The sequence below is a fragment of the Pezoporus wallicus genome, unplaced genomic scaffold, assembly GCF_028554395.1.
Source record: "Pezoporus wallicus isolate ANWC-B61680 ecotype Strahan unplaced genomic scaffold, APGP_CSIRO_Pwel_v1 contig_3365, whole genome shotgun sequence".
In the NCBI taxonomy this organism is placed as follows: Eukaryota; Metazoa; Chordata; class Aves; order Psittaciformes; family Psittacidae; genus Pezoporus; species Pezoporus wallicus.
The window spans coordinates 4,291,105-4,306,700 of record NW_026640883.1 but is presented as its reverse complement, the minus strand read 5'-3'; the positions used below and the strand labels follow the sequence as shown (position 1 = coordinate 4,306,700).

Below are 15,596 nucleotides of genomic sequence, written 5' to 3'. Positions count from 1 at the left end.
TGCAGACCTGTGTGTGCAGTGCCTGTCAAGACTGGGAACCCTTTGGAGGGGTGGAAGGGGGTCACCATACGGTTGCCTGAACATGGAGACTGAAGTGTCACCCACTGTGATGGCTTTGGATAGCACTTTCCCAAACCGCAGCTTGCCTGTCTTTGTTGTGGCTTTCCAGGACTTGCCCCTCACATTGCACAAAAAGCCTTCCCTCTTCACATTTCTGAGTACACCCTTCTGGCAGAAGTGTTAGAATTGGGTTTGCTCTGTAAAACTGTTCCAGGCATGTCTCCTCTGTGCTGCAGTTGTCATCTGTTCATTCTTGCCTTAACAAAAGGCAACCACGCATCTGAAAAGAAGCTTTACTGGAAAGGGCTGAACTTGTGAAATGTGCAGAAAAATGGGAGTGCTTGATTTAAGAGATCCAGACAGTGAGTTCATTTAAGAGCTAACAACCAGAAACATGAAATACCGCCTTTACCTCAGAATAATTGTCCTTTTTTACTGGTTCACTGTGGGAGAAAATCCTAGGGAACCATTTATTAAAGCAAGGTGTGTTATTGCCTTGTAATTACTATTTGACAAGCTGAGGTCTTGTGATTAATAAATCATGTGCCTGCTTTTTGTGTGTGTATAATCACATGCTCCATATTTATATTGACAGGGCTACAGAATAGTTACCTTTGTGTATAGGACTGGCAGAAACTTCTGTGCTACCAATCTCCTATCATCACAGGCACTGTGGGATATAATCCTTTTTGTAAACTAACTTACCAAGTTCCGTCCTCAAAGTGATTTAATATTTTTGCATGCATGCCTGCAATGGGGAGGCTATTCCAGAACCACTGGCAGAAGCTTAGTAATGACCTATCCAAAATTTCTGATGTCTCTTTTTGATCATTTATTCTGTATCAGCACTGGCCTTCCACACTGTCAGCTCTTCCCTCTCTTTTCCTGGGAGTATTAATGCAGAGAAATACTCCCTCTCTCAGCATTCTCTTTGCAAAATGAAGCGAGATAGATAGCTTTTCCTGAAGCACGCCCCAGCCTTTGCTGCAGCCTGGGCTGCACCTCTCCTGCTGCGTCCCAGGACTACATTTCTTGCTTCATGTTTCCACTGTGTTGGCAAGTCAGTTATTTGGTGATCGAAGTGTGAGTTGTCAACTAGCTTGTAGAAAAGGGTTCAGTCATTTGTGCCTATGACCACCACTTTCTGCTGCTGACTACTTTTTTCTATATAATATCTCAAGCCTCCTTTGTCTTGAGGTTGCTTCATATTTTCTGTCATCAGCAATTTCACCAGTTCCCCACTAACATAAGTGCCAAGCTCATTTACAAAAGCACTTTACTAGATCTCCATGAGTGGTGTTTAATATGTCCCTGGTAAGTGCCCTCCAGCCTGACAGCCGTCTGCTGCTCTCACAGCAAATCTTTATGGGGTTTAAGCCTTGTGCTAAATCACTTCTCCCTTTTCTTAAGACTTTTCCACATGGCACCATATGAAATGTGCAATTCAAGTCTAGATAGGAGAGATCCACCCCATTTCCTTCACTAAGCAAATGGCTTGCAGCTTGCCTTACCCAAGAAAGATAAATGGGTTTGATAAACCCATTTAATCTCATGCCATTTACCTCCCTCTCTTTTGCTAGCCTTTGCTTCACCATTTTTTCTGAAGCTTTCCATACACTATTAAGCTGAAACCTTCATGCCTGTTCTTGTCCCAATCAGTTCACTTCTGTACAGGTTCACTGTGCTCCTGTCCCTGACTGAGGGACCTGTTAAAGACATCAGGCCAGTTCTTCCAGAGCTCTGGCATGCGGATCAGCCCGTTCCTCTGCCTTAAGTGCAGGAAGGAGCCCTGAGATTTGCTTCTATCCTGCCGTGAATATTTTCATACCCCCATCCCATTATACTTCTCATCTGCAGCCACATGATTAACATCCTCAGTGAAAGTTGAGGCAAAGCATGAGTTTGGGTTTTGCACATACCTAATACACATTAACCTCTATCCCATACAATCTCTCTTTTTCCTCTGTTTTTTTCAGCCATATACAGCCAGGAAAAACATTTTCCCATTTTTATTAATATCCTTTAGAAGACAAAACCCCAACTCAATTTTGAGACTTACCTTTTACACCCAGTGGGATATTTTGCTTTTTGAAATGATTCCTTGCGATGACTGCTCATTCTTAGTATCATTTCTGAGGTTGAAATGATATTAAGCTGCAGCCTCTGTCTTCAGGTTTTTCCCCTTGCCTGGGTTTTATCCCCAGTGAAGTTCTGCTTCATTAATTAGAGTTTTATCCCCAATCCTAGAATCTCATTGCAGTGAAGTTTAGACATGTAAATCCCAGAGCTCCTAAGGAAAGCTGGCTATATGGATTAGTTCCTGTTATATATTTAAATACACCATTTGGAAGTCTGAAGCTGTATCAGTCAAGCCTGCCTTGATCGCAGACATATAACATTTTAAGCAGGGTACTGTTTATCGTTAGAAACCTGAAGCATCTCAATTCTCCTAGAAAAAAACTTGACCAAAGTGGATTTTCCTGATATTTCTAGGGTAAAAATCAGCAACACATTGGAAAGGCAGAAGTGAATTAGAAATAATTTTTTTTTTTAACCTTAAAAATAGAACTGTTCAAGTCACCTTTAGTGTAAAACACCCAAAGGTGTTTTACTGCAGCAGGGCCAGGAGACTCAGCCAAGGCCAATGAGGTCTAGAGATGTGACTGCCTCTCTTCACCCTGTTTCACATCTGCTTTTTCCTCTGGTTGTCTCCTCTAACTCTTCCTCTTCAGCTCCCCTTCTGCTTTCATCCCTACTGACTGCCCCAGAGACCCAGCACTCTCCTGAAGTCGGAGTGTTGGTGTGCAAGGGCTTGACATTCTCAGCTCTTTTGCTGCAAGGGACAAAGGTTTTGCATCAGCTGCCTGAGCCAGCCACAGAGCGTAACAGTACAGAGGAATGTATTTCTGATCTCGTGGTGAGTGTCTGCACATATACCTAGGCTCCTTGGCAGGCTTGGACCACCTGGTCTGGAGGGCAATCAGTGCTGCTGCACCTTCCCTGTAGCCAGGGCTTGGCTAATGTGACTGCACTGCTGATAAAAGCACAACCACCTGTGGCCATCACCAGTTCTTGCATAGCATGTTCTGGGGTATCAAGGTTGCAGTGTCTCTAGAGATGTTCCCTGACAAGGAAAGTCCTTGTAGTCTCCCATGTGCGTATGCCAGAGGGCTGGATGGAGCATGGTGGAGATGGGGGCTGTGGTGATGGTATTCAGCCCAGGGGCACACCACACCACACCTTGCACTCCAGGTCGCTGTCTGCCATGGACTTGCCCACTCTGTGCTGTGACAAGCTGGACTACAGCCTCAGGCACAACAGATCCCACAGCAGCCCTTTGGCGGTGTGCATGAGGCTCCCAAGGTAAGGAGCAAGGCTTAGGAACGGTGGTGCTGCTTCCAGTGCTTAGGAACGGTGGTGCTCACCCTCCTGGTGGGCCGAGCGCTCCCCCACCTCTGCACCCTCAAGTTGCTGGCACAGGAGAGGGTGAGGTGTGTCCTCACGTTGGGGCATGAGCCACAAAGTCAGCACTTCGGGGCCAAGTTCCCATCTGACGCCGACTTACTGCATGACCTAAGGCAAGTCACTTACCTCCTTTCCTGCGTTTCCTGACTCTGCTAAACGCCAGGGATAATAAGTAACTTTGTATGAGTGCTACGAAGCTTTGAAATCTCCAGATGAAAAGGTGCTGTATAATTGCAAAGCGTTTTTAATAATGCTAATCATTCGCTTCACTCCGCATTGCTTGTCAGTCTCAGGCTGCAGCGCTGCGGCAGCCACCAGCATGCAGCCAGCGAGCATCAGGCTTTGCTGAAGTGGAGGATTTTCCCGAGTTCGTTTCCATTTTGACCTCATGCTGGTTCAAACAGGAATCTGAGCTCAGCCCAGTACCTGACAAAAAGCCACAAGCCCAGAACAGTGCTTGGCGCTTGCAGGCAGGAGCTTTCTGGAAAGCAGGGGTATTTGGGGGAAGGGATTTAAACAGCTGTGTTGACAACACAGACAAAAGGGATCTGATTCAGGCTGAGGGGGGCTACGTGAAAGGCAGCACGGAGCTGAAGTTAAAGCAACAGTGAAGAGGAAGGAGAGGGAAGAAAGGAAGATCGCTTGGGCTGAAATGCTCCTGGTTTGGATGCAGCCACAGCCACGTGTCCCGGGAGGTGCTGGGCTGGCACCAGCCTTCTCTGCATCCCAGAGAGGGCTTTATACTTTCAGATGTGCCCTGTCAGGGGTGCAGGGGCCTTCTGGGGCAGAGAGCTTGAGTGTGGACGCTAATCCAGAGGATTACAAAGGCAGCGCTTTTGTGAAGCACTGCAGCTAGAAGCAGATGAGGTTATCTTCTTTAGGAGAGCTGATGTTTAACCATAGTGTTATTTTCATTTGACTCACTAACATGACAGTAGCCAGTGATGCTGGCACCTCGCTGCAGCCTAGTGCCTCTTCTTCCAAACAGAGGAGACTCTGTTGCACTGCTGGCAACTCCTGTGATTTTATCACAACTTTTATGCTTTGGGGAATATATCCTAAAATCCCAGCTCCTTGCAACAAGGGAATTGCAACTTTCATTTATAAACAAAGTATGTCCCTAGCCCTCAAGGCTGGGGATGAAAGATTTGAAAGCATGAAACTAGTGCAACCTAAATGCTCAAAAAGCTGGGATGTGAATAAAGAGATCCTAAAGTTTGTGGGCTAGTAATAAAAAAAGTCAGGAAAAGAAATAGTTGGCAAACAACTTCTTGGGAAATGGGGCAGGGCTCGGGCTGACTCCTGGCTTTTTGGGACTTGGGGTTGCCAGTATGCCTTTGAACTTTGCAGCCATTCATAAATCCTTACATAACAACAGCAGCCACAACGCACCGGAGCTCCAGAAATGCTGACATGAGGAAAGTGATGGGAAAAGATTATTTTAGCAACCTATGACAACACTCACCTTGAAGCATGAATCTTTAAAGATGGAAGATGTGGAGCCTCAATGACATATATCCCCTCAGAAAGGAGGATCTTTTTGCTCCAGGAACTCATTTTGCACTGTAGCAAACCCCTTCTAGGTAAAGAGGAATTCAAAGGCTCCACAAGATCATTGAATGGCATAGAACCCCCCATGGCAGGGGGGTTGGACCTAGATGATCCTAAGGTCCTTTCCAACCCTAACTATTCAATCATTCTACGATTGAAAGAGGTTTGAATCTGTGTCTTGGTCCCTCACATTTCAGGAAAATGATTCCTCTTTGTTGCAGTGGGTGGTCTTTGTTGAAAGCTTCCAGAACCCAATACAAGCAGATTTCAGCTTCAGAAACCTCATAAGCACTGCTCTGTTTTATACTGTCTGCATCTTCAGGCATGTTTGCAAGATCACAAGCAATCAAGATACCACAGAGGTGCTAGTTACCGTGTGTCAGCTAACTCCTGGTGCACATACCTCCTGAGCTAACATTCACTCGCCTAGACCACCTGCATTGTGGTTTAATCAAACATCGTTTACTTCCCACTTTGCTTGGCTGACAAGAAGTAATTCATGAAAGTGAGTTCATGCCATTCCTTGCCAGGGTGCGAACATGCCCTGAGTGCAGGGAGATGGAGCAGCTCATAGAAGGAGCAAACCCAAACTGTATTTGTGATGGGTTACATTCGTTTCACTTTCTCACACTGCTAGGCACTGCTTGCATCTGATGCTGTTTTAAACAAGTACTTACCTTGAAGGTCAAGTAGCCCTTGATGCAACCTCACCACTGGTTTTGGGATCAGACCCCATGGAGGGGGTTTGGGAAAAGACATGCCAATGACTGAGCAGCAGCAGCAGCAGCAGCAACATCTGCCTTTACAGGAAAACAAGAGAGGAGGAGGTAACTCACAGTCTAGAAATATGCAGTCACAGGGACATCAGCTTGCTGGTGGGAAATACCCATGAACAGAATCCTACCAATTCATATCAGACCTCTTGAGTCCATTTCATACACAGTCATACAAGGCACTGCCAGGTCTCCATGCGTCCCTACAGCAGCTGAGCTTCCTTCTGTGCCTGGCACAGGAAAGGGACATCCAGTGGCAAATCCCTACGCTGTCTCACTAAAATACACTTTGTCCCCCTACCCTCACCTCCAACAAGGTTACTTTGTGAGAGAAATAAAGGAGAAGGCTTCTGGGATCATTTACAGCATCCTGGCTGCCTTGCTGGTCTCTTGGCAGACTAATACCTAGCAAATCCTCCTAACTGAGTTAATCTTTCCCAATTTCAGTCAGATGGAAGTAAGCACTGGGGTAGTCCAGCTGGAGTGGTGTTGATCCCCATTAGCATCAGGACAGACCTGAGCTGTTCTTCCTGTTGGTCTCAGCCTACTTTCTGTTTACTCAGCCAAATCTGCTGCGAGCACTCTTGGTTAAGGTCTGCCTTGTTCCCAAAGACCCTGTATTTCGTAGCAAGGAGACCTTGGGAAACACAAGCCCATGTGTGTGCCTCAGTGCAGAGAGCTCGCCAGCACAGCTGATACCTACACAGAGAGCATTACAGGAAGTAATAGCAAACAGGGTAAATAAGGAGGTTAGAAACTCAGCTTGAGCACACACCAAAACAATACTACTTGTGATTGTAATGTTGGTGAAGTACGACCGAGTGCCAGCTGCTCCTTACTAAAGTCCACACGGGGCAGTACAAGTCTTGCTCATGCAAGTTAAGGTTGGACAGAACCTTGGGTGACATGGTCTCTGTGAGGTGTCCCTGGCCATGACAGGGGGATGGAACTGGGTGATCTTAAGGTCCTTTCCAACCCAAACCATTCTGTGATTCTGTGATGCACACACGTACACTGCACAGCTCCTGGGAGCTAGGACCTCTCCAAAGCAGTAACAGCGCTGCTGTGAAACTGGTTTTAACATCTCGGTGGTGATACAAACAGACAAATTTCCCCTAGTTCCCCACTGCAGGTGTGCAAAACACGCTGTGGCTACACCCCCTGAGCTCAAGGTGAGTGTTTGCTGCCAAGAACACGTTGCTATCTGCCAAAGATAAACTAGCTGCAATGCAAACACAGCCCAGCCAGAGAAGAAACCCACAAACAAAACATGCTTCCTGTATCCTTTAAAGACATCAAGATGGTGTTTAAGGAAGTGGGAACTAATATGCATGTCCTCAAACAAGGCTCAGGAATAAGGGGAGGACAGCTTATAAACAGGAACCTTCATTTCTAAGGCACTGGGAAGAAATCAGCCTGGAAAAGCTGCCTTCTGACCCAGGGTTGATACTTACTGTCTTACCTTGAGGAATATTGGCCAAGGCTCTGCCTGGTAATTATTTAAACGTTTAATAGGCTGGATTCAGCTTGTCCCAAGCAGCTTTCTAGTTCACAAAGAGCTTTTGGACATGCCCACTCGCTCAGATCTGACCCAGTTAATTAAAAACTGACGTATGCTCCTATTTCAGTTTAAATGCAGCTACTTCAGGTAGCTGAACGCTGCTGCTGACAGACAGCCCTTTAACCAGAATAATCTCAGTGTGAACTGAGAGTGCTGACTGGCTTTAATCACCTTGGGTATCTGATTAGAAATCTCACCCTGCAGTAGGCTGATGCAATTACATGGAGATGTGCCCTAAGAAAACCATTTTCCCAGTGTGGAAGACAGATCCTGGTGGCCCCATCCCTCCCCTGCCTGCTCCCAAGCCCCCAAGACACCCATCAGGGCCCTCCTGAGCCTCATGTTGGCAGTAAAAGGGGATAGCTAGGAAGGGAGAGATGGAAACTACCTCTGCTTCTTTCACCTCAGCATCTGGGAGTCACGTTTCCATGGTGCTGTGAATATATTAGGTTAGTACAAGACTGTGTGTTTCATAAAGATTAGGGCAGATTGCCAGCACAGAACACACCATAGCTCTGCTGAAGGCAAGCAATGGGGAGGTGTGACATGCCAGGGGAGGTGGGATTCCTGGCCACCAGGTTGGTAAGGCCAGCTCAGGCCCTGCAATGAGAAGGCTGATTCTTATGGATATTTCTTTTGTGCAAAATCTGTTTTACCACTGCACTGTTTTACCCAGTTCCACTAAGATGTTACAGGGAAAATCCCTAGTCCTTGTCCAATCCTCCTCTTCTCCGTAACAGGGGAACTTCTCCTCCATAAATACATACTGCATACTCCCATGGCTTCAAGCATTGCATCAGGCAAGCCAAGCATGCAGGAAGTGCTCAACGTATTGACACAGATAAGCAGAGATTGGCAGAGAACAGTAAGCAAAGGCAAACCTGTTCTCTGGGGCTGCCCTCACTGCCACCTGCACAAACACAGCAGAGTCCCGGGCTGTATCAGTGCTGCAGAGCAGGTGGAGGGAGGCTGCTTCATGCCACGCTGGTGACTGCTGTGTGTAGCAAGCTGCCCATCAGCCTGGCCCTGCTTGCATCAGGGCAGAGTGTCCGTGGCTGAGCCCCCAGTGGCCTCATCCAGAGCAGGCAGCATTGTCCCCAGCTCCCTGCACAGCCCTGCTCCCTAAGGAAGGCTGTTTTCAGGCAGCCTTGACCCGGTCTGCAATATGGGTCAAGCAGGATGCTGGGCTGCAGCCTGGCTGTCCAAGTGACGCTGGTCACAGCCTTGTGTCTAAAGGCCAGGCTGATATTTGGGTGCAGGATGGTGTTCGTGAAGTCTTTCACAACTGAGTTCTCCTTTCCACCAAGAAAATTCAGTGTGACAAAATCTGGACTGGAAATTCACTGTGCTTTGAACACCACAGTTTGGATTTACTTTTTGTTACAGATATGTGATGCCAAGTTAATGCTTACAGAATTGATTTGCCTGATTTCTAGAGAGATTCACAGCTGTGAGGAGATGATATTAAAATCCCATGTACAAAGGTTTCAGTGCATCCAGGACAGAAGAACTGAAACCATTTGTGGTTAAAATACATTATATGTATGCTTCAGCTGCAAAATGGCTACTTAAAAGGCAATTAAAGCACTGTTTTAGTGAACTGCAGAGAGAAAACCTGAGTGCCAATCTTTTTGCCCATGATCCATTACCCTGCCCATTCAGTGGGGCAGACAGACCCATTTCCCTCCCTTAGCACTTGGTGGGAGGCACAGCTCATGCTTTGATGGTGCCCCATGCCTTGCCTTGCCTTGCCTTGCCCTGGACTGGACATTGCCTTGTCACAGTTCTCCTCCTGGTGTTTTCCACTGAGGGAATTCATCAAAGCTGGTGGTGGAGTTTCCCCTTGGCTTTTGTCCTCATTGCATTCTTTAAATATTTAGTATAAGCATGTCTTTACGTCACCCTGACTAAGGCTGAGTATTTCCTCCCAGGAGCTCTGGTTGCTGGTGACGGAGGTGAGCCAGGAAGAAAGCCAGAGAGTGGGAAAGGCCCTTGTGGAATTGGGTAGGACAGTCTGCTAAAAAGAGATAAAATCAGCAAAGGCAGAGAGAGAGCACAAGGGAAACAGGGTAAATGGGCAGACAGGGGCACTTAGGTTGAGATGAGGTGGAGAAGGTACTTGGCTGGGGGTGAGTTTATGTGGTGTGTTCAGAGGGATGAGAAGACAACGTGGATGGAGAATGAGAAAAGGCAGCTCACCTCCTCCCCCCTGTTTCCAAGGACAGACAGCTTGGCCAGTTCATTTAGAAATGAAAAGGGAAGAGAGAGCATATCTAGAGAGACAGGAGCGGGCAACAGCCGTTAGTAACAGTTACAGAATGAACCACTGAGATGTGTTCAGCATCAGCACCAGGCGACGGCAACCACTTGCAGTCTGTACAGGAGGAGCTACCTGGTCAGAATCACAACTTCTACAAGTCACATTTAAAAGCAAACATTCTGTCCTCCTCCCTCCTTTTTACCCTCCATCTTTCATTAATTTTGGTTTTTAATAGGTCCCCTGGGATGCTGGAAGCATATTGCTGCTGGGATGACTGCCCACCAATGTATATGCTTTATAATTCTCTTTATTAAAATCTTTCTTTTTAAGAAACACAAATTGAAACACTTTGCAATCAGTTACACAGATCAGTTAATATTGGTGACAGTTCCTACATCATTAAACAAGTACTAACAAATTCCAACTGTTTACAAGCCAAAACTTAAATTAACAAGATTATATAAGCTCAATAAATAGTACATCTGGTCCAGTTCAAGTATAATTCGACAAATCACAGCCTTAATCCTTAGAGAATAGAAAAACCCTGAATGCAACCAGCCCAACACTAATTTAGTGTTAAAGCCAATATAAAACTTTGTCTAATCTTAGGGGGCAAATGTTTAATTCTTTCATTTTTTTACTTCAAAGAAAGTAAGTTGCAGGTTGACATTAAAGACTCTTTGAGATCAATACAGGTTTCACAAAGATGAAAAACGTAGTACCTATTAAAAAAGTGCAATCTTTGGTTGAGATGTGTTGAAATGGTTTGTGTATATTAAGGAAGCTCCTTGTTAAATATCGATATCTGTTTGGCTAGACCTGAGCCTGCTTTGTGCTATATATATATATGTATGTATTAATAAACAGCGTGGATTATAGTGATGATGAATTATGCCAACTAGAAAAAAAAGTCAATATTTTAAATATCATAAACCAAAAGAAAGAACACATTTTTACATGAGCTGAGAAAGGTAACTGCTGCCTACAGTGGCCTTCCTCAGCAAAACAGGTAGTAGAGAGAAGTTGAGGAGCTGAGTGCCTGTCGGCATTGCATGATGGGCCTGTCGGAGAGGGAAGGAGATTACTCTGAGTCCTCAAAGTGCATCAGGCTGAAAACCAGAGGGGTCATTAGGAGCTGGTTGAGACTTGGTATTGCTTTCAACTGCTTTTAAAGGTTGAGTTTTAGGGGGAGAAAGGACCTTTTCAGAAGGGAAATTGCCTGTTTGGCCATACCCAGGATTTTGCAGATTGCTGTTGTGTCAGGACAGAGCCCAAAGGATGGGGTGTCCAAACCGCTTCTACCAACATCTGGGTCTGATCATGTCTGTGGGGCAGGGCACTGCACCTGCATCACTCACCTGAGTCATCTACCTCCAGAAGAGGAAACTATATAGGGCAGAGATGCCATCTGGAGCCTCCTCCTTCCTCAGTGGCAAGCAAGGGCCTGTACCCATGACCCAAACAAGGTATCTGGAGCCAGGACAGCTCCTGCTTCAGCTTTTGGAGCCCTGGATGGAGACCAAAACATAAGCAATTGGAGACTGAGGGATACCAAAGCCCACTCTCTCAGGAAGGGATTTTGTGTGTCTAATGCAACTGGCCAGGCAAAAATGTCCCCAAGGAGGTTAAATATGCAAGCTGTGAATAATGGGAGCGAACCCTGTTCAGAACCAGAAGAGGGGGAAAGGAGTTTTAATCATCTCCTGCACATCCAAAAATAAGCCCCTGGGTAAACACTCATGTTAATTATTCTTCTGCTGCCAGTCAAGATCTCATGGTTACCTACTGCTTTCCCTGCCTGCCTGTATCCACCTGTTGTCTGTTTTCAGAAAGTCTGATTTAAAGCTCTCTGGCCTGGGAAAGTCTTTATTGTGGATTTGTGCCGTGCCTATAATAAAGACAGTGGACCTGTAGCTTCTCCTGCAATACAAATAAAGAATAATAACAGTGATACTTTTCTAATTTGAGGTTACCTGGGGATAAAGTTGCTGGAGGCATATGACTTTGATATACAGTCAGCTATGTCTCACATCCAATTAAGCTTAACCACATGGTCTAACAAGCTCCCATTAGGCCAGTGAGAGCCCCAGTTTGATAGCAGGGCTAGCTTCAAAGATGTGATGCTTGCACTTGTAGTGATTTCCTCCCCTTGTGCTCAGTTTGTGCTGAAGGGCATGAAGGGAACTTCATATTCAGGCGATACATGACCAGCCTGAGAGCTGTGCTTTAGAGGACAGTTGCACAATCTTTACTGCCATTTTCGTAATCTTACAGCTTGCAATACAAGCTCCTGCCCTAACAGCCCTGTGCTCAAATTTCACTGCAATGTGAAAAACAAACAGTCAAGGAAAACCCAACCCATGAAGTCAGAAATACCTGGTTTGCAATATTACTATTTTTTCTTCCCTCAGAGAAAAACACGCACAAAAAAAAAGGCTGTTTTAAATGACAGATGGACCCAGGTCTTGACATACTTCAAGTCTGGACAAAGGAGGATTTAGGCTGTAATGTTTTTAATTTCCCCTTGTCTTTTGGATAGGCCATGTCTGAATCTGGGATGCAAAGAATCCCTGAACTTGCAAGGAGCAGGAATTCCAAATATGAAATCTGAACCCACCTCTGGTAAAAAAGGAGTGGAAGGCACAGGCCATGAAATGGAACAGGGCTTCAGGAGACACCACCAGGCACCCCTGAGACACACTACAGGGTACTTCAGAGAATGAGCATGGCTGCTGGCACAAGACATAATGGAAGGAATACTTTGGTGGAAGCAGTTTTGGCACTTTAGCCACTCTGCAGTATTTTGCAACATCCATGTCATTCTCAGGGATGGCTTCCCCTTCTGGGAAACTAGCTCCTCTGCACAACATCTACACAGGACATCCAGCACCAGCAGTTTATACAGAATATACTGTGAAAGATACTAGGGTCAGGCAAAGAGTGGAAATACGTCTCCAAATCCCCATCTGTCTAGGTTGTGTGGGGCACTTTATAGAAGCATAACTCCGGGATCAATTCTGGCAGTGGTTTGCATACGTATTCACTTTACTACACAAAGCCCTATTGAAATGAACCAGAAACTTGTACGGTGCATTTCAAAGGGACTCTGCAAAATACTAAGCAACAACTGTGCAGAAACAATAGCTTATAATAACGCCAGAGCTGCTGGTGCATCCTGTGTTCTCAGTGCAGCACTCTGTGAGCCATCAGTTGTTGCATTCACCTTAAAAAATTCAGGGAAATAAAGTACAAAAACAATACTAAAAATCTGGCGTGTTTCCATGAAAACCAGGAAAAATCAGCATTGCCAAGCTGAGGAAAAGCAAGCTTGAAAGAAAACAAAAAGACCCCAAAAGCAAGGATCTTGAGTAAAATGTCTAAAAGAGACATGGTCCGAACATTTAAAAAGCCTCTCGTGAGAGTTTCAAGTCTGTAAGACTCAAAGTTGGCACCCTTTAGAGTTATCAAAAAGAAGCGTTTCAAACACAGCGGTACCTGGAGAACATCCTGATCACACCATGGACAATGCTGAAGAGCAGAGCAGGTCAGCTGTCAGCACATTCAAATTGCTCTCGCCATCCTGGGCTCAGGCTATGAGGTCCCTGGGACAGACTGTGGCTCCCTTGGTATTGGCACAACACAGTGCTTAACAACACAAACATTTCATCAATTCACCAAGCTCTAAGACACATGGAGGTGGATGCTGATGGGGTTTATGTTATGCCATCTACTGACTAGTATTAGCACAATGGCTTTAGATGTCCTATGCAAATCCTACTTCTCACAGGGGCAATGAGTGAAATGGCTGAAGATATTTTAAGCAACATTAAAGCCTATTTATAGTCACATCTCCTTTCCTTCCAGCGTCCACTGGAGGATGCTGAGTGCTTCTAAATACTCTGCCTGACCTGATGTGTCACATCAGAATTAAAACTTCAAGAATCCCTGAGAATTCTGATTTAATCTAGGAAACCACTCCCAGCACGCAGAGTGTGAGAAAGAATTGCTCCACTTCTTACAGATATGCCAGCATTGCTTCACCGTGGGAAACAGTTTCAGGCATTTTGGTTTTTAATGGCACTCTGGGCATAGATGCATGTTCCATGCTCTTTATTTCCCCTCCTCTGTACAGTGCAAATTGACAGATATATCATAGAAATAAAAAAAATAAAGTATCAGCATTCACTCATTTATGGTTCTTCCAGTTCATCCACATCATAGTTTTTTCTTTGCAAAGTGAGGAACAATGCCAGTATCGTCCTGAGGCAGAGGGCTGCCTTCTTCCTTCATTTTCAGGCTCTCTTCTGCAAGCTGGGAGAGATACTTCTGCAATCACATCAAAAACAAAGCATCATTACCAAAACTGAACACACTCAACACATCGAATGCATCTCACATTCTCCCAGCATCTCAAAAGGGAAGAAAGAACTTAGAAGCCACATTTTTGGTGAAAGTTCAAGCCAGGAAATATACCTGTGTCAGGCAAACTACCTGAATACATGGAGGGTCTGAGAAGTTCAATGATTTACTCTGTGCCACGAAGGGAACTGGTGACAGAACAAGGAGTGCCGTGACTCCCCATCAGTCTGTGTAACTAGACATCATCTTTTCTCCTTACAAACTCTCTACTCCCACGTGATATAGGGCAGGAACTAAGTCCACTGAGTCAACTGAATTATGCTAGTATAAGACCAGTGTGTCAGAAAACAGATGCAGTTCCTGAATCATAATTTAAAGCACATATGTTACATTTTCAGAACGTCCGGTTCAGAGATATACCTTTTGCTCCAGAACATTTCTTTTTAGGGAGGTAATAATCAACATGATTGAGCAGCACACATCAAGTATTTACATTTATGGTGTTTCTCTAAGATAAAGCCTTTCAGAACGTTAAGTACTCAGTGTGATTTAAAAACACAGACACGGCCAGTGAGGCTTTCAGCCTTTTGGCAGGGCTCTTAGTTGGCAGAGCTGCACACAAAAGGGGCGATAAACTGGTGTGGGTCTGAAAATGGTGCTCAAAATATTTATTCAAGGTCAACAAACCTAGAATTGGATGGAAAGAAGCTTCTTCAGCAGCAGCTAGTGTAGAGACTCACATGGGAAATTCCCACATAATAATGGAGAGATGTTTTTATTCATGACTTACACCACATGCAGGAATAACTGATGTGCACATTATTAGGATCATTAATCTCTCTTTTCTAGCTGAGTATTCATTCTGATTTGTTTTGAAAAGGCCATCTCACATCACTGCAAAAATCTATCTACTTGCAGGATTCCCCCAGAGTACAGTTTGCTCTTTGGCATCCATAGGGAAGAGGTGAGATGAGAAATGGATGTACAAAAACAAAGGGCTGTGTTAGGACTGCCAAGTTGTCTCATGCAAATACAAGTTTCGGATGTAAAAGGTACACCTGGAAGGGACTCAGTAATGCTAATGAATGGGCATACCTGTGACAAAATGATGACTGAATATAGAGCATATAGAATATACTCTGAATATCGAGATTCGGCTGTGGAAATTACACAAGTCTCACATGTCTTTATCCCCAGGTCCAAAACTCCATGTGGCAGAAAGCCAGAGTAAATGCTACAGTAGTATACAGGCATACAACCTCCATGGAGGCTGGGAAAAGTGATCTGTACACCATGAACTGTAGTAAATCACTAATGCTTGTCATTGGCTCAGATAAGCCATGCATTTTCGGTTTTTAATGATTACCCATCAAAATAAGACTGAGGTTTTATCCACCACCTTTAGCTGACCTTTATCATGAGTACCACAAACACTAGTCTTGAAGTTCACAGGCCAGACATTCAGATTCATTTACAGAAAAATGACAATCAAGGAAAACTATTTTTTTCATTTAAATACAAGTTTTGACAAACAGTGCATAAAGCCAGTGGAAAACCCAATAAAGTG

General features: G+C 45.0%; 1 protein-coding gene across 7 annotated transcripts in view; it reads right to left on the bottom strand.

The window, feature by feature from the left end:
* Nucleotides 1-9,959: 9,959 nt before the first annotated feature.
* Nucleotides 9,960-15,596, bottom strand: part of RBM20 (RNA binding motif protein 20) — a 115,808-nt gene continuing 110,171 nt past the window's right edge. For 6 of the 7 annotated variants that reach the window (XM_057420966.1, XM_057420963.1, XM_057420964.1 and 3 more), the window contains exon 14: nucleotides 9,960-13,996. In XM_057420966.1, the coding sequence (XP_057276949.1) occupies nucleotides 13,886-13,996 (111 nt within the window). In that variant the 3' untranslated portion in view covers nucleotides 9,960-13,885. The remainder of the gene's footprint in view (nucleotides 13,997-15,596) is intronic. The other variant, XR_008973708.1, reaches the window with a different exon arrangement.